Source organism: Sitophilus oryzae, unplaced genomic scaffold (assembly GCF_002938485.1).
Source record: "Sitophilus oryzae breed Bouriz unplaced genomic scaffold, Soryzae_2.0 scaffold_158_pilon_pilon, whole genome shotgun sequence".
Classification (NCBI taxonomy): Eukaryota; Metazoa; Arthropoda; class Insecta; order Coleoptera; family Curculionidae; genus Sitophilus; species Sitophilus oryzae.
Window position 1 is genome coordinate 461280 of NW_022146269.1, and position 26151 is coordinate 487430.

Below are 26151 nucleotides of genomic sequence, written 5' to 3' on the forward strand. Positions count from 1 at the left end.
GTTTGCGATGTTTATGGTAAATAATTTTCATGTTCATTGCCTCTGATTTCACATGAGGACAGAGATGAGGATATATATATGGAAAAGTAACCACAAGAGGAATTGTTACATCATTTAAAAAATGTTGGGAATTTTATTGTTTCCCATCGAAAAGTAGAAAATGCCAATGCAGATGAATGTATTGTAATTGTGATAGAAGTAATTCCAAGGGTGAAGTTTATTATAATTAGTGGAAGTAATTCCAAGGGTGAAGTTTATTATAATTAGTTACCTGTGCTTCTTTTTATATGTAGATGTTTCAGGTTTTGAGAATAAATCGGTTGAACGAAACCCAAAATTTAGAGGAAGTATTTGCTTACCCAGAATATGCCCATCAAGGATTATATAGCTCAAATTTTCTCTAATGGTAGGCAATTATTCCATGCAAATTAGCTTTTTAAGTGACTGAAATATTAAATAGTTTACAATATAGTATATCATTAAAAATATATTACTTTTAGGTACAATTAGGGCCCGATACATTTCAAAAAGTAGAATATTATTTTATATTAAATGAGGTATTGTACCAACAATCAATTTATATTAATACCGGAGATTAAAAAATAACAGAATAAATAGTTCTTTTTTTTATACCACAAAAATAAACTAATAATATAATAATAATACAACAATATTTAAAAAAATAAATAAAAAGTTATGTCCCGGCCGAGATTCGAACTCCGGTCTCTCGCTTCCTAGCCCGACTCCTTACGCACTGCTCCACAGTAACTTGCTTAGCGATAATTCAATGACGGGATATAAACAAAAAAACAGGTTTATAACAATATCTTGACGATTTGAAATGGCGCGCGGAGCGTGCTGACCAATAGCGCCTGTTATCACCTGTGACGTAGCGACCAACCTGCGCAATATCATACCTTGTATTCTTTGTACCATGGGTATAGTATGTTTTTTTCGAAAAATTACAAGTTATAGCCAATTCTTTTCTTTCTTGGCTAATTTCCATACCAATAATACCATGCCAGTTAGTTGGCACCAAAAATGTAAAAAGTTTTATGTTTTAAAAAAAATTAAATGATTCTTTTATAAACCTGCATTAAATCAAATTAAAATAGGTATGTAACTTTTTTTAAATATTAATTAACAGCCAATTAGCATTATCATAAATTATAAATAATGTACCAACATATCGAAATAATAATTTCTTTGTTAATACGGTTTAGAATTCTTAAAATAACAGGCAAAAATAATCCACAATTTACAATAAAATAAAAGTTTCGTTTAAATTTCTTAATCAGCTGATCACTATTAAAGTTCGCAGAAACCCGGGCTATATTATTACATTACTCTGAGGAAAATAACGAAAATAATCGATATTTTTGACTCCGCCCCGAAAGGTTCACGATTTGTCCTCCAGTTGGCAGCACATTTTGTCTAGTCGGTTGAACAACTTTAAGAATATATAAACAAGGGTATTATGTACCCCCATATTAGAATAATAATAAATTTATCTACAGTGTGTCCCCGGCTCGTCTTTACCAGACTTTTTTAATCTTATTTTTTTAGGAAAAATGCGTTCTTCGTAAAAGTTTTCGATTGTTTTAAAATGCTTTATCCCGTTTATAATTTTCCAAATTTCCCTACCGTTTTAACTAGTGGGTGAAAATTTCGTCTAGTGAATTTCAGTCCTAAAAATCGAAACGCGTTTTTATGGCAGTATCGTTTCTTTTTCATTGTTTTATAGATGGTTATTAGTAATTTTGATAAACGTCATATTTTTTGCTGTTTCAAAATGTTAAAGAAGCACAAAATTTATAACCACCCTTTTTTTCCGTATTCAACCTTTGAACCAGAGAGAATATAATATAGGCCAGTGCAAATAATTTTGAATTTGCAAAAATTTTTAGAAAGCTGCGACCATTGAAAATAGTTAGCCTTAGTAACCCTTATTAATATACTAAAAGTCCCCATTTGTCCGATGTGTGTCATCAAAAAAAATCGGCCGCCATCTTGAATTTTGGTACTTTTTGGGAAAAAATTTAAATAATTCGAAAACGGTGCGTTATAGAGAAAAACTTCAAGAGGTAAAAATTAAAGAGAATAAAAAACTCTATCAGAATCAATCAAGAATAGTTTATTATCCTAACGCAGTGACGTACAATTTTTTTTGGAAAATCGAGCAATTTTTAAAAGGAATCACCGAAATGCAAATTACTATTTTTTTAAGCTTATTAACAAATAACATGGATATTTAGCATCAATTCAACTGAAATACAGCCCTTGTGACATTTTCAAGAAATATTTATTGGTGGTTTAATTTCAAAATGAACAAAAATTGTCAAAGCTATCCTTTACTAAATACATGTGTACTAATAATGTGGGAAAGCAGCCTCCACCTTGTTCCGGTCGGGGCTATTTGCAACTTAAACCAAGGTCTTTTTGTTACCATTTTGTAAACAACTTGTTTTTAAAAATACAGTGACAGTTTGAAAAATTAGGCTACAGGTTGGAAGAAAAAAATAAAATGTAATAAACTACTTGCGAATGTCTTTTTGACTATCAATCTACCAAATCATCTACGATATTAACCTAAAATCTTAACACTTTTTCATTATGATAAATACATTATAAACATACCCCTACAAATCGAATAAAAATAATTCAAATTATGACCATTTTAATAAAAATGTGTTACCAACTTGTTACCTAACCTTTCAAACTGTCATCTCTAGAAAAAAAATTAAATTTACAATTTTATTCGATTTGTTCTTCAATTATTCGACGAATATTTGTTTGTTCTCGCAAAAAATACCATTACAGTTACCACACAAGCATGAACATGGCATATTGGATTTTAAACATGTACCATTGCGATTAAAAAAAAATAGTACAACAAAATATGATTTAATCTGCTGGTCTATATTCTTGTGTCAGTGTCACGTAATTTTTAAAAAATGCCTTTAACTTCAGAGCAAAAATCGATTATATTTTTGCGATTAAGGGATGTGGTTCCCAAAAGAGACATTGCAGATGCATTAGGGATAAACAAAAAAACAGTGTTGTTGGCTAAATCCAAAAAAAAATTCAGTATAATTCAAATATCCTTATAGACTAGGAGTTCCATCTGGGACTACTAATTCTTGTACTACTTTTTTTATCGCAATGGTACATAGTTTATTACATCCAGATTTGCAATTACAGTAAATCATTTACAATACAAATTCTGGTGCCACTGCGTTTGACGTTGTTGTTGGAACTAAGGTATCCGTTTTTTTACTCCATCCACATTCTGTTGCCTCTTCTCCGTTATTTAGCCAATACTGCATTTATAAATAGGTCCTATAATAATGATTTTCAGCTGCGTTAGTTGTTGGAGGTAAGGTAGCTAAATCAAAATTTTTACTATAATAAGTACCTGACGAGATGTAAGGGCTTTATATTTAAAATACCTTAACTGATCTAAATCTTTTGCTAGCCTATGTCGACCATATAATGGAAATAAGAATGTATTTCCAGCTTCGGCTAGCTCAGATTTTTGTGCTGCAGGATCTAAAATAAACGGATGTAATTTGTCGCAGATGAGGATCTTTTTGCAACGTTTTGAAAGTCGCCAGTTTACATTACATTTTATTTTTTTCTTCCAGCCTAATTTTTCAAACTGTCACTGTATTTTTAAAAACAAGTTGTTTACAAAATGGTAACAATAAGACCTTGGTTTAAGTGCAAATAACCCCGACCGGGACAAGGTGGAGACTGCTTTCGCACATTATTAGTACACATGTATTTAGTAAAGGACAGCTTTTACAATTTTTGTTAATTTTGAAATATTATTAACCCACCAATAAAAAATATTTCTTGGAAATGGCACAAGGATTGTATTTCAGTTGAATTGATGCTAAATATCCATGTTATTTGTTAATAAGCTTAAAAAATTAGTAGTTTGCATTTCGTTGATCCCTTTTAAAAATTACTCAATTTTCTGTCGTGTAACGTCATTGCGTTAGGATAATAAACTCTTTTTTATTGATTCTAGAGTTTGATATAGAGAGAGTTTGAGATTGATATAGAGTTTTTTATTCTCTTTAATTTTTACCTCTTGGGGTTTTTCGCTATAACAAACCGTTTTCGAGTTATTTACATTTTTTCCCAAAAAGTACCAAAATTCAAGATGGCGACCGATTTTTTTTGATGACGCACACATCGGACAAATGGGGACTTTTAGTATATTAATAAGGGTTACTAAGGCTAACTCTTTTCAATGGTCGCAGCTTTCTAAAAATTTTTGCAATTTCAACATGGTGAATGTCATAACTGCATTGGGGTAATAACTAAAGTGAGAGAATCGAATATACGTTAATATTTCAAGACTGTAATAGTGGCGCCCCTGTGGGCGTCTAAAAAGAAGTACATACGTGCGCGCGGTCGGGTCGGTATAGCAGATTACATTTGGCGCGTCAGTTTCGCCCCAAATATTTTAAATATTAAGGATCGGTTCAATAATTCAAGTTCAAACCATAATTTGAACTTGAATTACTGTAAGAATAAGAACACGATAAATCAAAGCACAATATTTTATTCAAGTCAAATGACTAACAAATAGGAAAAAAGTACAAATTCTTTGTACCTAACAAGAAAAATAGAACTCTTGCAGACGAAGTATACAAAAAACAACCAAAATTTGTATATACCTAAAATCTACAATATAATATTAAATGTGTATTTCAAAAATAGGTACCTAGGCACATTTTAATAGAAACTAAACTAAATACAAGAGGACAGGAAGAAGTTTATTTCTAGTGTTTTTAATGCCCTTTTTAAATTTAAAATTTTCATCTGATTTTTTTTTGAAAAATATAATTTTTGTTTTCTTGGTGTTAAGTTTTTGATACGAGTTTCATTAATTTCTTTCAAAATTGAATTGGATTTAAAGTCGAGTTTAAACTGATTTTTTGATGAACCTTCATCGCTAGAAAAGTCTAGTTTACGTTTTACTGGCCACTTTACTTGTGAAGTGGACGTTCCACAATTAGAAAAATTATCCAAAACAGGTGACAAGGGTTCGGTTCTTAATTTTGAGCTAAACGACTGTGTTTCGGGTTTATAAATTATGATATTGCTTATTATATTTATAAAAGGTTTTTTTCTAAAAAAGGCACTGCATATTTGTTGAGTCTTGTTTTCATGGTATCGGTAAAATATTTATTTTCAAAATGTTCTTCGCACAGGTATGTTTTAACATTTTTGGGTTCTAACCTCATAATGTCAAACCATGCTTTTCTTTTTTTGTTATCTTTTTGGGGAAATGTAAAAAAATGTTTGTTTCTGTAATTTTCATCTGTAATGGGTGAGTAATAACAATTTTTACAGTTTTTTGCTGCACACCTGTATCGAAGGGTTCCTATATTTGATAACATCTTGACTCTGTAAGAAAATGGCGTGATCAGAAATGGTTTACATTACTACCTAACTATTTGCTTCCCTAAACTTGGACTATCTTTTTTAAGTTAAAAATTACTAAAAAAAATTGAAAAATCTAGGCAAAAAATACCCTTTTTTGGTTTTCTTGAATCCATGCGCTGCACGTGAGGCTGAACCCTGTGTACATTTTGATAGACTTTCATCACTTTTTCTCAGTTTTTAGTTCCAAGTCCACTCGGTAGGGCTGGAAGTTTTTATAGTGCGGCTAGGGCCAGTGGCTCCTAGCCCAGCAACTTTGGGCTTTGGTAACCTAACCTAACCCAATGTTATTCTCACCTCAATTCTCAGATTCTCACCAAAATTATTGTAGTGAAGTTTACAATATTTTGTAAGGAAGTATCTAAAGCAAAATAAGGTACTAAAATAACAAACATACTGACATACCTACATAATAAGTTTATAATGGTCCCAAATTAAATAAAATTTTAAATTAGTTAATTTTAGGAACTGTAAGAAGGAATTTTCAAACTGGGATAAAGAAAAAAATATATAAATATCACTGTACTGCTAACAAAGTAAATGAAGAGTGAAAATTTTCCTCGGCTGAGTGGCTAACTGACGTTTATTCTGGCGCCCACACGGCTTTTTAGATATTTCCAAATTTCATCACCTCAATACGCAATGCGCGTCTGGAGTGCACCATAACAAATAAAATACCGTCTAGTAAATGCCCTATTCAATAGGTCCTCTCACTTTAGTTATTATATTAGGTTTGTTCCAACACTTGCACTTTGCACTTCTTGCACTTTGTTAGCGTGCGCGGACTTCGAATAGTTTCGTGACGGTGCAAAAAGTATCAACGTTGGAACGCTTTATGGATTGTTTTCGGGACTGTCAAAAGTGTCCAGCGTGCGTGTATCGATCGGTTTTTTGTTTTTGTTCGAGGAAACAAGAAAATACGATTAAAGCCTACCTAAATATTGTTCATTTTTCACCCTTTCACTAGGCAGCAACTCCAAATTGTCTATTGATAAAGAAATCAGAAATCAATCATCGTCACTCATCCTTATAATTATTATCTATAGATAATTATAAAAGTGTACAATTAAAAATTTCCGAACGATTTACTCCACACAAACTCACAAACAAAAGTATAACGCATACGTATTCGAATTCGTGAAAAATAACCAAGACAGAAGCATCAGCCGGACGCCGGACCAGAATCAGCTGTTAAAAATCGATAATCCCTGCCAATATGCTTTAATGCGCAAGCCAATCCAAACAGTTCTCAATTTGGACCATGTACCGGAATTACCGTTCTGAAATCGTAACTAAACGATCCCAAGGTAGGTTGGTACGCAACTAGGATCGTCCGATAACCGTCAAATCTCGGTTGGAACACATTTGAATTACTGCGCACGAGCGTGATCGTTCGGTGACGGTTCTGCGGCGGGTTGGAACAAACTTTTCTATTTTGAACTAAATAAATTATATGCTCCTTTTAACATTTTAAATCAACAAAAAAATATGACGTTAATGAAAATAAATAATACCCAAATAATATTGATAATACCTGTCTATCAAAGAATGAAAACGAAATTATATTCACCATAGAAACGCGTTTTGATTTTTACGAATTCAATTTTTTATTTTTTTCTAAAACTGTTGGAGATTTGGAAAAGTATAAAAGGGATTAACGTTTTTACAACAACCAATTTTTTTTATAAAGAATATGATTTTGTCAAAATGTTAATAATAAAAAAGGTTTTCCTCTTGTAAAGACGATCTTCTATAAATAGGTATTAATTTTTATTAAATGTTAAACCATAATTTTTTTCTGTACTCCCAATGGACAACTTTTTTGAATTAAACATGTTTTTCTTATTCACATTATAGTCTGTTCAGAGCGAGGATCCATTACAATGACAGTTGCGTCTGTGATTTTAATTCACATGTAAATTTTATTTTCTGTCATTATTTGGATGTCGTCTGTCGAAATCTTTCCTGACTCCTTGGACAAACTATTAATTTCTTATAACACGATCATGCAGTATATTTTTGTAAATATCTGAATGAATTAATTTAAATTTTTGTTTCAGAGTGCCTATCCTGATCAAAGTAATTTATTTCCCTATATTTTTATTGGTATAGTGGCCTTGATTTCTGCTTCAATCACGTTTGCTGTTTTTGATGTAAGTTTTTTTATTTTTATACAGTTTGTGATTTATGTGATTTTTCATTATATTTTATTAATTTAGGTGAAATTTGCTTTCGGTGTTTTTGCATTGATTTGGATTAAAAATGACATAATAAAATCATAGATAAAAGAAACAAGTTTAGATTGAAAAGTGCCCGGCAATGTAAATACTATTTGGCGCTATTCTTAAAGCGGTCGCTCTCCAAAGCTTTAGATAATGCCAAATATTGTTTATTCAAATTTATTATTATTTTCTTTTAATTTTTTAAATAAAATGCAGTGTTGCATATAAGAAACTTTATTTTATGTGTATGAAATACCTATGAAACATTGGAAACTGACGTTATACCACGATCCACGATAGTTTTTGCAGTTCACAGTTCACACAGCTTTTTAAGTCTTTAATGACACTTTTCCGCAATTATCACGAGTTAGAGAAAATAAAATTCAATTTAAGCTTACAAGATAGAAATAATTAAATCCTTTATGGGTATTTTGCCACTGCACTGCAAGAAAATCTACAAAATAAAATAGTTATTTTTTTGTAAACACTTCTGCGTTAAACCTAAACGGACGCTGCTTGTCAGAAGTTATCTTTACAGTAATACAAATTTACCTAAAAAAGAAAAAAATGCTTAACGTTTCGGAAAGTTATCCCTTTCCGTCGTCGGAAGGAAAAATATTACAAAGAATAAAGAAAAAAAACTATTTAAAATATTTGAATTCAACTATTCGAGAACACTTTACTTTCTTAAAACAATACGTCTACAAAAAACCGTTGACGTTCTGTTAAAATGACAATAACAATATAAATAATCTAAAAAAAGTAAAGTGTTCTCGAATAGTGAATTTAAATATTTTAAATAGTTTTTTTCTTTATTCTTTGTATTTTTTTGCTTCCGACGACGGAAAGAGATAACTTTCCGAAACGTTAAGCATTTTTTTCTTTGTGAGGCTAATTTGTATTACTGTAAACATAACTTCTGACAAGCAGCGTCCGTTTAGGTTTAACGCAGAAGTGTTTACAAAAAATAACTATTTTATTTTGTAGATTTTCTTGCAGTGCAGTGGCGAAATACCCATAAAGGATTTTTTTGGAGAGATGAATCCGCCACATAGGTATAGACAGCAAAATAAAAACACTGAATCACCACAATACACCAAATCACTTTTACGTTTACACTGGACGCGCGTTTCGCTAACCATGTTAGCATCATCAGCAGATGTTTATAAACTAAAGTACAATCTACAAGTTGAGCGTTTATATACTCGCTCAGTGAGCACCGACTGGGCGTGGCAAAATCTAGCCAACCGAGTCAGAGCCAACTGAGCGTAACAGTTAGATTTCCGCCACTAGATTAGTAGGAACAAAGAACTTGAAGGAATTGGACCGTTGACTCTGTTCATACTATCTTTACATTTATTAATTCTGATGCTTTCAATTAAACGCGCGTCCAGTGCAGAAGTAAAAGTGTTTTGGTGTATTGTGGTGATTTAGTGTTTTTATGTTGCTGTGTAACACCAAAGGTTCCAACCCTCAACTGTAATAGGTATAGACATTTTTTATAGAAGAAAAAAAATTACTTTGAAAATGGACGCTTTAAACACTTTTCGGTATTTTTTCAATGAGGGCTGTTTAAATAAAGTTTTTATAATTTTTGAAGTTTTTATGTATGACTTAGTTTTTATATATGACTTTGACAAGAGAAAACTATTTCTGTTCTTGTTTGCTGTTGTTCTGAGCAACCGCTATAGCAGCGCCCTACAGCGTATGCGCTGCAAAACAATTATAAGTTTTATCGGCAAGCCGAGCATTCCAATCTAAACTTGTTTCCTTTATCTATGAATAAAACTTAATCTGTTACTTTTGGGATATCTGTCAAATTTGACATTTAGCAAAATAGATAGGGTTTCTAAGGAATGGTTTTATTGGAATGTTAAAAGACTTTATTAGAAAAAGTTGTTTCTTTTTAAGCTTTACGTAAAGTAAACCAGTTTCAACCATCTATATTAAATGTTGATTGGTAGCATTTGTCACGTTTGAAGTAAAAATAACTGATGGTAGAGAGTTTGTTAAGGGTGGCTGCAACGATGTCAACGATGTCAACATTGCAGCCACCCTAAGTCGGTCAAATTTTTATCTAGCGGTCATTAGTGTTGTAAAATGGTTGACAATTTATTGGAGAAACGAGAATAAAGGGCAAATGTCGAGAATTTATAATTAGCGCAAAGAAAATGGGTTGGAAAATTAGCTATTATCACTTACTTTTTTAAATTTTATTCGGAATTTTCTCGTTTTTTCTTATTAATTATCGAGAAGAACGAGAATTTTGAGAACACTGAAGAAAAAATTGAGAACAAATTATCTTTTTTTCTCGGGATATTCATATTGCAGTAGGGCCTCTATAACCCGAGCCGTCAGTATTTTCATCCTATTTGGATTCTACAGGGTGCGTCTTAAATAAGGGCAAATATTTTAGGGATACTATAATTTTTTTAGTTTTTAGTTAAAAAACACAATTTCTTGATAATAGGGAAGTAGTAGATTAAATTTACAAAAAAGAAAATCCAGAAAAGATCAAGTGATTCTCAAAATTTTAGCAAAAAATTATTTTTTTTGGAAAAAACAAAATAACTCGGTTATTTTGGACTTATTTGAAAATCGATAAAGAGAAAATATGTTTCTTTTATCGAGATCTACCAGCCTTGAAAATATTTGCACTTATTTAACACTCACCCTGTAGAGGCTTACGAATTATCGGGAGTTCAGATTATCGAGTCCCTACTGTACTGCAATTCGTAAGTTCAAGCGGCAAATCATTAGCTAAATCTATACAGGGTGTTTTAAATTAGTACAAATATTTTTAGGTGTAATGTACTTCGACTCCAGAAACACGTTTATGAGGTTTTTCGCGAAAAAATATTTTGAAAATTTGAAATTTTTTTATTTTTTTTGGAAATTCTTAGTTAAAGTTAAAAAATATAATATCTTGATGATATAGCAACATAGATAGTAGATTAAGTTTACAAGAAGGAAAACCCCGAATGATTATCAGAATTTTCAGCGAAAAATAATTTTTATGTTAAATTTTCAAAGTAACTGGGTTATTTTGGACTTATTTGAAAAACGGGAAAGAGAAAATATGTTTCTTTTTTCGAGATCTACCAGTCCTGAAAATATTTGCACTTATTTAAGACTCGCCCTGTATAATAGAAGTATAATAGTATATTGGGGAATCCCCGAACTTAATAACTAATTTTGGCGACAATGGTAATGTTACACTTACGGAAATTTTAAACGGAAACAACTTTTCGGCCAATGTCCCAGGCTAAAAACCAGACATTTGTCTGGACAGGTCAGTTTTTAGACATTTATTTATTTACCGTCTATTTTTTTAATTTTTTTTCTAAATTTAACATTCTGTGGATCCTGAACCTAGTGACTTGTATCATAAAACAGTGTCAGATTTGACAGGTAGCAGATTTACTTTATTTATTATTTGTATTCCAACTTTACTTTTAACTTGCAACAAATGGGATTTTTTATTGGGTTACTAGGTAGTATGCGGAATAACTCTAAGCTAATAACAAAAAATATTTTGACATGCTATGCAACAACTGTTATAGTAATAAATGTCAATTTTTACGATATCAAACTTGTAATGGCTTATAGAAAAAAATAACTGTAACAACATTTTTTTTTCATCTAGAATAGAGTATAATATTAATCATTTAAAAATACAGTATGATCGAAAAAAAACGACGGCAAATACGGCTGGGGAATGACAATCGATAATAATTTTCGCCAGGTCAATCTCTAGGCGTCATTTAACAAAAATTAACACTAATTATAGAAAGATTAAAAACGAATTGAACGTTTCCAGACATACAAATCAATTTCCAAAAAAATATTTTTTCTCGAATTTTAGACTACACCATTTAAAAACCATTCTTACCCAATATAAAAATAAATTACAAGTCTAGTAAACGACGTCTAGGGCTTGACCTCGTCAAAGTCATTCCCCAGCCGACTTTGACGCCGTTTTTTTTTCACGATCAACACTACAATAAACAATGGCAAGGTGCACAGTTACTCGGTTTATTTCATACGTTTGGCAACGTTTTCACTGTTTTCCGTTTGTTCTGTCCATTATAAATGCATTGTACTCTTCTTACATACGGAAATCTCGACCCAAACATAAGCTTTGCCAGCAGGACTATAAAATTATTTTTGAATGTGTTTAAATTTCTATTTTTTCATATGAGAAACGGATTTTGTAACCATAGCAGAGTTGTCGCATGACCTGTATCAAAATTATTTTTTTGTTAATGGGTATGCTGAAATAATTCCATATATACTTTTCAGTGTCTCATCTCAATGAAAAAACATTTTTGTAAACTTTTTGGCACACGCTGTGTATTAATTTACTTTGTTCTTTTATTATTCCAGACAACGATTGACTCGCTTTTCATATGCTATTGTGAGGATCGACTTATAAATGACGGCATGGAAAAACCATACTACATGTCCCGAAATTTAATGGAGTTTATCGAAGATTCTAAGAAAGTTTACGATAAAACTAATAATTAAAAAACAGTTCTTACTACAAGAAGGCATATTTCATTTTGTTTTTTGAAATGTCGTATAATTAAGATATGCCATATTTGTGTTTATTTGTAGAGTTTTCCATTTAATTTTTTTATATAATTGTTCAATTTAGTTTCTTATTTGTTCGGAGTTTACGTTTTAATTTCCTTTTACATTGGGGAAAATAGCAAGTATTAAAACTCGTTTACACTGTATTAAAATTAAATTATGTAAGTTAATTTTGAAAAAATGTACATGTAAACGAGTTCCTAGTTTTAATGATTTTTATATAAACATTTATTATATTTAAGAATTGTTTTCTTGCAAATACATTTTTGTATTGTAAACTATATTTTGCTATGATGTATTTACAAATTGTTCAATTAAACAATACTAATTTCAAAATAAAATATATAAAATGAATGTGTTATTGTTCACAATTATATATAATGCTTACACACTAAAAGTATAATATATTTTGTCATTTAAAATTAGTAATAATTTACTTCTGAAGATGACAATAAAATGTTAGCTTTCCGCATTTGTTTTTTTTTGGAATTGTAATGCTAAAAGTCGATATTAGTATTTCTGCTAAATAAAAAAAACGCTGTCATTTTATATGTAAAATTATATGGGGAATGTGGGAATGTCATCGATGTTCATTTCCAAACCAACTGACCGCTGTTTTTTTTCGACCATACGGTATTAGAAAGTGTAAAAAGAACATTCTAAAAATAATTGAAAAGGAAATCTTTTGATATTTTCAGAAGGGCTAACGTGTATTATAATTTATTATTCTACCTTATAAAACTTGATCAGTTCAACTACGGTAGCAAGCACCGGTTTTGCTAGTGGGTTTTTGCTAGTTTTGATGGGCTATTTGGGCTGTAACGAAATTTTAAATTTGGATAATTATAATTTTAGATGTTCATAAAAGATGTAAGCACTAGTTAAAAAAGTATACCATTAATATTGATCAAATTAAATTTTATCCTCATATTATATGCCTATTTAATTTTTAGATTATGTAATGGGCAATTTGTTTACTCACTTATTTTTGTTTCGTCGAACTGCCTGATTCCATCTTTGCTTTTGATCAGATCGGTGTGGGAAAGCTGGGAAAATACCTATAAAATGTTGTTCTGGGAGAGTTATGTATACCGGGTGCGTCTCAAAAGTGGCTCACCCTTATAACTTTTTTATTTTCTCAGATAAAAAAACGAGATTTGGTATGTTAGTATATGACATAAATTAGGATTGATTGACGTACTCAATTGTTTTTGTTCACTTCCTGTTTCACCGGAAATTACTACAACTTGTGATTTTTAAATGGCACCCTCGGTATTTTTTTACTTTATTCGATAGAAAATGACATTCTGAATAGAATGACATATCATATGTCAACTTTTGACATTCTCGCTTAAAACAGAATTGAATTTTAAAATTCAATCTAGAGTGCCATGGTTATGTTAAAAGCACTAATTCTTAATCAAGGAGCCTTGGAAAAATAGATTTGATTGTCTAATGTTTTAAGTGTCTTGTCCTGGCCAGTTAGAAAATGCTCAAATCGTATTTTTAATCATATCTCCATTTTTTCAAATGGAACGATGGTGGCTCATTAGCATATTTGGAAAAAGCATTTTTGTACGAATAATTTGGTACCACACACTTGGTATTTCGAGTCAAATTTTCGTTACGAACCGCAAGTTATAATTTCAAATAAACCATATGCGAAAATGCCAAAAGTTGACATATGATATGTCATTCTATTCAGAGTGTTATTTTCTATCGAATAAAGTAAAAAAGTACCAAGGGTGCCATTTAAAAATCAAAAAAGTTGTAGTCATTTCCGGTGAAACAGGAAGTGACCGAAAACTATTGAATGCGTCAAGTAATCCTAATTTATGTCATATACTAACATACCAAATCTCGTTTTTTTAACTGTAAAAATAAAAAAGTTATAGGGGTGGGAGCCACTTTTGAGACGCACCCGGTATTAAATGTTATAGCTCCCAACAACCACGCAATTACGCCCCCCTTTTCGTGTTAACATTTTTTCGGCAATTTTGTTATCGTTTGAAATTGTTACAACACAAGGCGACGCCCAGTTCGGGTTCTTTTTCACTTAATTTTTACTACCCGAAACAGTGTTACATCACACAAACTTCCCATACCTGAGAAGTTTATAATTTCAATTAACTGCACTAGTAAAAACCAAAATAATCAATGCGATCAGCAAGAAAGACAACCGGGACAGCGTGAAATAAAGTAGCCGGACAGTTCTGATTTCTACCGTACCGAGCGCTGCTATAGGAATTTTAAAAAATCGGTTGAAATGCACCAAGCCTATACACACTATACCATACAGTGTTTTCGCCAATCAATGCAGTTACCTCATTTCGTGTAAAACGGTACCAGCTTTATCATCATCGGTACTAAATTAATCATCTCTCTCACTTAAATAAGGCAAGGTTGGGCCTTCTTTTTTGTGAAGAAATACAGGTCATATGGAACATTTTCAAAATTTAGGAAAATTTTGGAAATTATTGTAATCCAACTTTGACGATGTTTTTTCCGATCGTATAAAGGTGCATTCAGGCTGGGAGCGTCGAGCGTCGAGTTTAATCTGAACCACAGAATATACTAACGAAAAAGAAGCCCAAGTTCCTTGTAATAAATCGGTTCCATTTTCGTAACGCCATCTCTCGACAAAGCTGCCATTTACAGGTTAGCCAAAGGGGTGCGGGGCCGGGGGGAATTGTAAAATATACTTTTTTATTTTAATTATTTTTATTCCCTATTTGCAATTTTATTTTTAAAACATATTATCTGAAACAATCACATAATATGTCTTAAAAATAAAATTACAAACGGAAACAAAAGGAATTAAATAATCTGAAAATCTACAAAGTTTATTGATAAAAAAGTTAGGCTATGCAAATTGATATATTAAGTATAACCTCTTTGGTATAACATTGTTAAACAAACATTAACAAATCATAACATATCAGATCATAGAACTGAAAAAAGTACTATGACATAAAAACAGGTGATACAATACTTTAAAATTAATTTTAACATAATATCAAAACCGAAAAATGAAATTGCAAACACAACCACACTTATCACAACAGAAATTAACACACACTTCCGCGGCAAATGTCCAAGAAAGACTGATCATTCTGATTGGTCCTGGTCCGGTCGTAGCCATATACGTATTACTTTTTACAAATATACTCAGGGTTCCCTATTTAACCCCGTGTGCAATTTCTGTGCCGTAAGAAAAAGACAACATAACCCAGCTTCATATTAAAACTGCATAAGTCTATTTCACCCGGATATGGATTGAACTGCGATTGCGCCAAACTCCGATTGATTGTTGTTTTAGTTCTGTTTGGATTACTTTTTATTTGTGCGCGTAAAAGAGTGATTTTGTTTAGTTTATTGTTTCCAACTATTTTTTGATATTTTTCCAACTCCATGATAATGTGTTATAAATAATAAAAATGTAAATAAAATTGAAGGTTAGGGGAAATGTCAGTCAACCACTTCCCTTTAAAAGCATCGACCAATGAAAACTTCTTCAGGTGAGGCATGCTCAGTTAAATGAATATCCGGGTGAAATAGACTTATGCAGAATTCCATATTGTTCTTTCACTGTTTGGGCTTCACTTTTTGGAGATTAGGCTGAGTATATTTGTAAAAAGTAATACGTATATGGTCGTAGCTCACGTCGTATTGTCGGTAAGCAAAATCCCTGTCCAAAAATCTTGACGATCAGCGCCATCACCCGTCATAATTGGGAAACTTTTGCTGGAACCATTTTGAATATTTCACTTACATGGCCCTGATCTGAACTGTTTTTCGGATAACTGTCTAGCGTTCAGTGGTTGTCATTGCGTTTGAGGACCAGCACGCAGAGGTGCTAATCGCTGAAATACAGGCAAGACCTGTACTGTGGAATGCAAAATTGCCTCAATATAAAAATATAAATCTGCATGATTGACTACCGTAAAATGGGGTGAATAGAAACATAGTGGTGAATAGAAACAAAATTTCTGAAAAAAATCAAATCACGATTAAAAATATTCAAAGTAAAGAGAGTCGACATATCTAATTTTTCTATCATTGGTAATACACAATAAAATGTAAAAACTATATTTTTATCTGTGGCAGCACTGTTTCTGTCAATCAACTGATCAATAAATGTGAGATCGATTTATCACCTATTTTGTATGGCGCGAAAACTTTATAAATAAAATATTTATTTTTAAAGTAATACATAAGCTGTTACATGTAAGTTGTTATATTATATGTATTGTTAATGCTTGTTAAACCTACTTAAATATGTAATAATTTACTGTTTCTAATCACCTTGTTGGAAGTATAATAGATAAAAACCTTAACATCAATGTGTGTTTCTATTCTTCCGAATAGCAGGTGAATACAAACACAAATGTTATTTTTATTTAATATTTATATGCATATTTTTCAAAAATCAAATTATATGTATACGCAAAGAACAAACAAAGACCCATGCTTTAAAATATTCGGGAAAATAATACCACATTTTTATCAACCGGTATATCGCTAATAGCCTACGAAACTGTTTCTATTCACCCCATTTTACGGTACTTGAAGAAATAGCTACAATTCTAGGTATTTCTTGTAAGTATTTTTTCACAGTACGAGTAAACACATGAGAGCTTTCGATATTCAAGACATAAATGATGAAATTCTCCATGCAGATATCGTCTTCTGTTTATAGGGTGAATTCCTACTTTTTTGTCCATTCTTTTGAATGTAAAATATGGTGGTTCCAATAGTATAGTCTGTCCAACGAGAAGATCCTTGACAGTGATAGATGTGTCTGTCATTTTAATTTCAAAATAGTTTATTTTATTTTACAAAGAAACAAGTTGGTACAACTGGAACGCATAGCAGGAAATTAATATATTTAAAATTTGACTGACAAGTGATTACTTCAAAATATTGTGAAAAAAACTGTATAAAATTGAAAAAATGTAATCGAGTTATTTTATTTAATAAAAAACGGTATGTGTTAATACAAAACAAACAAGAACAAGACACCACATACCAAAAAAAAAAATATAAAAAAGAACTATTTCTTACTTTCAAGCTTTATGAAACTTCCCGCATTTATGATTATATTTATGAATATAACTTATATACAAATACAAATTTGTAATATTCCGCAGGAATAAATAAAACAAACTATTTTATTCATAATAACACTTAACAAATTTGATACCTTAAAGGTTGATTAATTAACTTTAATATTAATTTTTTTAAACCAGTACCTTTTGACATTATTTTTCTGCAGTATACTAAATTCCATTATTTACCTATCGTGTGATGTCGATATTTTACAGCTACTCCAGTTTTAAGTTATGTGTTTAATATGGTCCTTCTACCATATTCGAGATGCACTTATCTACGACGAGATGGTATACGAACTTTATTGGTGTCAGAGTTGGTGTATAAGACTTTCTACCTGGGCAGCGAGTATTAACCTGTATTAACCATAAACTGTGCTCTGGATCTACAGTTAATTATCTCTCGATTTTTCCTCCACTTAACTTCAAAAGACACAAAACACACGTAATAACACGAATCAAAATGCATCATCTTCCAAAACGCAGGGTATTTGACAAAAGCTCTGACAAAAGGTGACACAAAATTATAACCTATAATTTGGCAAGACTTTGACAAGCGTCAAAAATCTAAAGGCGAGTTCATACGCATCGGCGTTCGTTTGCCGTTCATCGTTCCGTCAAACCAATAAAATTGAAATACGATCTGTCATTTTTGAAATAAACCAATAAAACTGGTTAAAAACAACAAGAGACAACGCATGACGGATTTATATTTAAAGCCATCCATAGTTAACTTAAAAATTATTAGAAACTTTTTTTAGTAAAATAAATAGATTTGTATGGGACATCATCTGCTTTTCTTCTGTCATCGTCTGTCGAAATCTTACCTGAGAAAAAAAAAACAGAGTATAACATTAGACAAACTGAACAACTCTCCTTGAAGCCATTTTACAAACTGAAAATGAAAGACTAATGACTAAAGAACAAGCTCATGCTGATGCTCCCAGCCTGAACGACCGGACGCGACGCGACGCTCGACGCTCTCAGCCTGAATGTACCTCAATATATTGAGGAAAGTGCCCTGTAAATTTTGAAAATGTTCGGCATTTCCTGTAAAGGCGGGTTCTCACTTGTCAGTTTCGCTGACGCAGTCTGACTGATTCAGTGATACTGAACAAACAATGAACTTCAGAACACATTTTCATGTTAAATGATCAGTACATTCGTACTTTCAGTTAAAGTGAAAACCAGTTCTACTTTTTTTCATTTTGACTGATCATTATCGAATAATGAATAGAAACTGAAGCGTGAGAACTACATTTTCGTGATTTGTGCAGTTTACAAGTTAAGTTAATTAATTCTTTTAATATAGTTTCACTAGCACCCCGTTTATTTCTTCGCAATATCCAGGACCTGACCACCTACGACGTTTTTTTTTTCTCTTTTCTGATTCACCAGAATATTCTGTAATTCATTTGCTAATTGTAAACAAACTTCGCGAACACCTGGTTTCAATTTTGTTTTAACCATTTTCATGTCTATACGAAATCACCACATTAGAATGTTTGGACTAACTGAATACTGAATGTAGCAAAACATGAAACGTGTGAATACAATCGTTGTTTTTTATTTTTCATTGATAATGAATCAGTCAGACTGCGTCAGCGAAACTGACAAGTGAGGACCCGCCTTAACACTTCACAAAAAATAGGGTTAGAAATCTTCATATATTGCTGTCAATTTATATGTAGAACTAGATGACCCGGCTGATGAACTTCGTACAGTCTAACAGTCAGAGCTGTCACTTTCAATAAGATTTATATCTTTTTATATGATTTAAATACTTTTTTCGATTTACATCATTTGATCTGAAATCTTTTTACGGAAAATGATTTTTGATTTAAGATTTAAATCTTTTTAGAAACTATATTTGATTTTGAACTTATAGGCCAGTAAGCGAGGATAAAAATAGGGTATTACCTCCGAATTCTTGACACCTGCACTAAAGTTGTTCAACCGACTAGACAAAATGTGCTGCCAACTGGACGACAAATCGTGAACCTTTCGGGGCGGAGTCAAAAATATCGATTATTTTCGTTATTTTCCTCAGAGTAATGTAATAATATAGCCCCGGGTTTCTGCGAACTTTAATAATGATCAGCTGATTAAGAAATTTAAACGAAACTTTTATTTTATTGTAAATTGTGGAAATTGTTAATTAATATGTAAAAAAAAAGTTACATACCTATTTTAATTTGATTTTTCAGCAGGTTTATAAAAGAATAATTTCATTCTTAGATTATTTTATTCTAAATTGAGTGCTTACGAATTTTACGATATTTTTTTTTGAAAACATAAAACTTTTTACATTTTTGATGCCAACTAATTGGCATGGTATTATTGGTATGAGAATTAGCCAAGAAAGAAAGGAATTGGCTATAACTTGTAATTGTTAGAAAGAAAACATATTATACCTATATCGTTGAAAAGCTTAAAGAATGGCGCTTTTTATGAAGTCATGGCCAACTAGGATTTCCATTAAAAAAAAAACATAATGTTTGTGTCATATGTCAAAAATGACAGGCTTTAGAAAAAAAACAGAAAACGCAAACTCATTAGGTATGTGATTATCTACAACTTTTATCTGAAAACTTTTTGTCTAAAATACCATATGATCGAATAAAAACGGCGTCAGCGTTGGCTATGAAATGACGATCGATGATATTTCCCATATAATTTTCATATAGAATGACAACGACCTTCATTTCATAGCCATCGTTGACTCCGTTTTTATTCGATCATACGGTAGATTATAATGGAATTAGAGACAATTTTTAAAATAGCCAAAATTTGTGTTTTTCGAAATATCTAGTAAGCCTTGAACTTCTCCGAAAAACCGAAAGGCGCATATTTACGCATATTTATGACCCCACAAAACTGCAATTCTTTCCCCATTTAACCGACTCTCTATCTCCAGTAGTTTCCGAGATACCCATAGATAACATCGTAGTATCATCCTGTATAGTATTTAGAAACTAACTATTATTTTTATTTGACTAGATTAATGTGATTAATAAGACTCGATTAATTTAATTTAAAATAAATTTGATCAGATTTTTTTTTCGTATATTCTACTACCAGAAAATCAAAATTATATGATAACGCACTTTTCAACGAAGTTGAAAGAATATATAGCGTATCTATCACAATACTTAATAGAATTACTACAATTAGAAGAAAAACAAAAAGAAAAAATACCCAAATACCTTCACCTACTACACATCTACAAAATAAACGAATATAATCTCTTATAAAAACACTAAACAACTACTTCTTGTATTTTACACTGAAAAAATTATAAACTTACTAATTAATCAAACAAAAAGAAAAAATAACCAAATTATCCCTTCACCTACTACTTAACTACAAAATAAATAAACTATAAAAACACTACGAAACTATTTCTGGTATGCTACACTAAACATTATAATTAAACTTAATAAAATTAATCTAATTTTACACTACAACTACAAAGAAATAAGAACATTTTTTAAAACTAGAAGAAACAGAACTTCGATACGTGCGACCAGGATAATAGGTCAAGGAGACAAAGAATATAAAATACTTTAAAATGTGCATTCAGAAAGAAAAAATACCTCGAAAATTATCTAAACAAACATTTTTTTTTCTTATCAGTGAAAACCGACCAGTGATATCGGTATCAGTGATACCGACAAATTCCGCATCGGCCTCGTCGGCCTTGCGGAATTTGTCGGGTATTTACAATGGTCGAATTGTATAATTACCAGCTTTTATAGCATATCTAGTAGACAAAAAGTATCTGGTCAATTAGTAACCAATTGGCACGGTCCGAAAATTATCGATTTTTATTTTCTCTGTTTTTATTGGTCGCTTCAAAATTCAGAGCAACAAAAAATATTTTTCAGTAGTAAAAGCACAGAATATCTAGCTACGCAACAGAAGCCTCGTTACATGTATAAAATCGTAGGTAGCAAAAGGAGGCAGGCTTTAAGAGCCTGTCTCCAAATCAGATATTTTGATGTGGTAGTTTCACTACTACATAACAGAGGGCGATAAATTTAAAAGAAAACAGTTTTCTACAAACGAAATTTAAAAGAATTTTATGCAGTGTTGCCATTGTGTAATTTATATTGTAATATTTCCTGATAAAGCCTAGCTTCAAATTTGCTACATCATTTAAACATATTAAGAGCTCTTTTTCAAACGTTTAAGTATTTAACTTGCCATGTTAGTTGAGTTAAAATCTTACGAGCTGAATTAAAATCACTTCCTGACGTTTGATTCTAACTGAATCCTGAATTTTGATTGTAATTCGGCGACAATATAATAAGTATTGTTCTACTATTATGACACCACTTTCTGACGTTCGATTGTGTTCATACCGTATGATCGGGAAAAAACGGCGTTAGCGATGGCTATGAAATGAAAATCGCTGTCATTTTATGTGTAAATTTATATGGGAAATGTCATCGATCGTCTTTTCCCAGCCAACTAGACGCCGTTTTTTTCGGTATCATACGGTATTTGACACAGAATATCTAGCTACGCAACAGAAGCCTCGTTACATGTATAAAATCGTAGGTCTCAAAAGGAGACAGGCTTTAAAAGCCTGTCTCCAAATCAGATATTTTGATGCGGTAGTTTCACTACTACATAACAGAGGGCGATAAATTTAAAAGAAAACAGTTTTCTACAAACGAAATTTAAAAGAATTTTATGCAGTGTTGCCATTGTGTAATTTATATTGTAATATTTCCTGATAAAGCCTAGCTTCAAATTTGCTAAATCATTTAAACATATTAAAATAGATTAGAGCTCTTTTTTCAAACGTTTAAGTATTTAACTCGCCATGTTAGTTGGAGTTAAATCTTACGAGCTGAATTAAAATCACTTCCCTGACGTTTGATTCTAACTGAATCCTGAATTTTGATTGTAATTCGGCGACAATATAATAAGTATTGTTCTACTATTACGACACCACTTCCTGACGTTCGATTGTGTTCATACCGTATGATCGGGAAAAAACGGCGTTAGCGATGGCTATGAAATATAAATCGCTGTCATTTTATGTGTAAATTTATATGGGAAATGTCATCGATCGTCTTTTCCTAACCAACTGGACGCCGTTTTTTTCGGTATCGTACGGTATTTGATATATACTTGCGTATTTTTCATGGCATTGCAATATTATGGTACCATGAAGCATATCAAGTGATACCGTAATATAGTACCATATTACGATACATGGCGTTCGATTGGGCTTAAACTTGGTATATTACGTATCTTCAGTGACATTGTAATATTATGGTACCATGAAGCATATCAAGAGGTACCATAATAGTACATAGAGGTACCATATACGATAGAGATACCATATACGATACCATTTCCTGGCGTGCGATTGGACTTATACTTGGTATAGTAAGTATCTTCGGTGACATTGTAATATGATGGTACTATGATGCATATAAAGTGGTACCTTAATATAGTACCATATTACGATACCACTTCCTGACGTTCGATTGGGCCCATATTTCACTATACTTGCGTATTTTTGATCACATTACAATATTATGGTACCATGAAGCATATCAAGGGGTACCATAATGTAGTACCATATTACGATACCATTTCCTGGCGTTCGATTGAGCTTAAACTTTGTATACTACGTATTTTCGGTAACATCGTAATATGATGGCACCATGGAGCATATAAATTGGTACCTTCTATAGTACCATATTATGATACCACTTCCTGACGTTCATTTGGGCTCATATTTGATATATACTTGCATATTTTTGATAACATTGCAATATTATGGTACCATGAAGCATATCAAGAGGTATCATAATAGTACCATATACGATACCATTTTCTGGCGTTCGATTGGGCTTAACTTGGTATAGTAAGTATCTTCGGTGACATTGTAATATGATGGTTCTATGATGCATATATAAAGTGGTACCTTAATATAGTACCATATTACGATACCACTTCCTGACGTTCGATTGGGCTCATATTTGATTATACTTGCGTATTTTTGATGACATTGCAATATTATGGTACCATGAAGCATATCAAGGGGTACCATAATGTAGTACCATATTACGATACCATTTCCTGGCGTTCGATTGGGTCCAAATTTGATATACTTGTGTTTCTTTATAAAGATTTGTTTAATTAATAATTTTAATTTATTTTACGAATTTTAATTTATTGTACGATGTCGTGACAGCAACTTTTATGCCGAACTAATATATTATTAATTGTACCTGTGTCACTTTTTAAAATCTACCTAGGTCTATATAAATAACGTGGCAAACAGAAAAAAATTGTTATTATAGTATTTTTTTAGTCAATTAACATTTTTTGTACTGCATTTAATAAATCATTTCCATTATTATTAAACGTATATTTCATTACTAACATTTCAGCATTAATAAATATCACTATCAATCGCTCTGTATATTATTAATTTTAAAGGAAGTTAAAGTTATTTTCTTAGTTAACATAATAAAGTAGTGTATATTAAAAATGTATTTTGAGAGCATATGTTTTCTATTAATATACTTAAAATTAAAACTATTTTAAAAGCCAAACGAATAATTAATATAAGTGTATCTAACAAGTAACGAAGAATAGAAAGGAATTATTATACACCAGAAAAAGAATGGGATGCCAATTAAAGTCTGTTTGAATCTGGCAACTGTGCATTTTTAGCCGAGCTTGCGCCGTCGACGTGCCGTCGATCTACGTCGATCCAAAACCGAAAGTTGAAAATTTCCAATTATATTCTGATTATGATATTGTCGCGCCATCTAATATTTTATTTGTGCAATTTTAGCTCTTTCATTTCGAGTATTTTTCTGTTGCGTAGCTAGATATTCTGTGGTATTTGATATATACTTGCGTATTTTTCATGACATTGCAATATTATGGTACCATGAAGCATATCAAGTGATACCGTAATATAGTACCATACTACGATACATGGCGTTCGATTGGGCTTAAACTTGGTATATTACGTATCTTCAGTGACATTGTAATATTATGGTACCATGAAGCATATCAAGAGGTACCATAATAGTACATAGAGGTACCATATACGATAGAGGTACCATATACGATAACATTTCCTGGCGTGCGATTGGACTTATACTTGGTATAGTAAGTATCTTCGGTGACATTGTAATATGATGGTAGTATGATGCATATAAAGTGGTACCTTAATATAGTACCATATTACGATACCACTTCCTGACGTTCGATTGGGCTCATATTTGATTATACTTGCGTATTTTTGATGACATTACAATATTATGGTACCATGAAGCATATCAAGGGTACCATAATGTAGTACATATTACGATACCATTTCCTGGCGTTTGATTGAGCTTAAACTTTGTATACTACGTAATTTCGGTAACATCGTAATATGATGGCACCATGGAGCAAATAAATTGGTACCTTCTATAGTACCATATTATGATACCACTTTCTGACGTTCATTTGGGCTCATATTTGATATATACTTGCATATTTTTGATGACATTGCAATATTATGGTACCATGAAGCTTATCAAGAGGTACCATAATAGTACCATATACGATACCATTTGCTGGCGTTCGATTGGGCTTAACTTGGTATAGTAAGTATCTTCGGTGACATTGTAATATGATGGTACTATAATGCATCTACTATGATGCATATATAAAGTGGTACCTTAATATAGTACCATATTACGACCACTTCCTGACGTTCGATTGGGCTTATATTTGATTATACTTGCGTATTTTTGATGACATTGCAATATTATGGAAGCATGAAGCATATCAAGGGGTACCATAATGTAGTACCATATTACGATACCATTTCCTGGCGTTCGATTGGGCCCAAATTTGATATACTTGCGTTTCTTTATAAAGATTTGTTTAATTAATAATTTTAATTTATTTTATGAATTTTAATTTATTGTACGATGTCGGTGACAGCAACTTTTATGCTTAAGTAATATATTATTAATTGTACCTGTGTCACTTTTTAAAATCTACCTAGGTCTATATAAATAACGTGGCAAACAGAAAAAAATTGTTATTATAGTATTTTTTAGTCAATTAACATTTTTTGTACTGCATTTTAATAAATCGTTTCCATTATTATTAAACGTATATTTCATTACTAACGTTTCAGCATTAATAAATATCACTATCAATCGCCCTGTATATTATTAATTTTAAAGGTAGTTAAAGTTATTTTCTTAGTTAACATAATAAAGTAGTGTAGATATATTAAAAATGTATTTTGAGAGCATATGTTTTCTAATAATATACTTAAAATTAAAACTATTTTAAAAGCCAAACGAATAATTAATATAAGTGTATCTGACAAGAAACGAAGAATAGAAAGGAATTATTATACACCAGAAAAAGAATGGGATGCCAGTTAAAGTCTGTTTGAATCTGGCAACTGTGCATTTTTAGCCGAGCTTCAAGGCCGTCGACGTGCCGTCATCTACGTCGATCCAAAACCGAAAGTTGAAAATTTCCAATTATATTCTGATTATGATATTGTCGCGCCATCTAGTATTTTATTTGTGCAATTTTAGCTCTTTCATTTCGAGTATTTTTCTGTTGCGTAGCTAGATATTCTGTGGTAAAAGACTGTGAAATACGCCCCGCCATCTGGTGCTTTACATCCATAAACGTCTTAGGTTGAGCTACTTCCTGCACTAATTGACGTGAAATTTTAACAGTGAATAGAAATATATGTACGAAACAAAAGTTACATA

The 26151-nt window shown here is 31.5% G+C and overlaps 2 protein-coding genes across 3 annotated transcripts in view; one reads left to right on the top strand and one right to left on the bottom strand.

Annotated features, from left to right (window-relative positions):
• Nucleotides 1–12282, top strand: part of LOC115879843 (choline transporter-like protein 1) — an 86875-nt gene extending 74593 nt beyond the window's left edge. For both annotated transcript variants that reach the window (XM_030896838.1, XM_030896839.1), the window contains exons 12-13: nt 7518–7610; nt 12066–12282. In XM_030896838.1, coding sequence (XP_030752698.1) covers nt 7518–7610; nt 12066–12206 — 234 coding nt within the window. In that variant the 3' untranslated portion in view covers nt 12207–12282. The remainder of the gene's footprint in view (nt 1–7517; nt 7611–12065) is intronic.
• Nucleotides 1–19351, bottom strand: part of LOC115879842 (piggyBac transposable element-derived protein 4-like) — a 31790-nt gene extending 12439 nt beyond the window's left edge. The window contains exons 1-2 of the mRNA XM_030896837.1: nt 19301–19351; nt 13255–13330 (exon numbers count right to left, since the gene is read on the bottom strand). The gene's annotated coding sequence lies outside the window, so the exon portion shown is untranslated. The remainder of the gene's footprint in view (nt 1–13254; nt 13331–19300) is intronic.
• Nucleotides 19352–26151: the final 6800 nt, after the last annotated feature.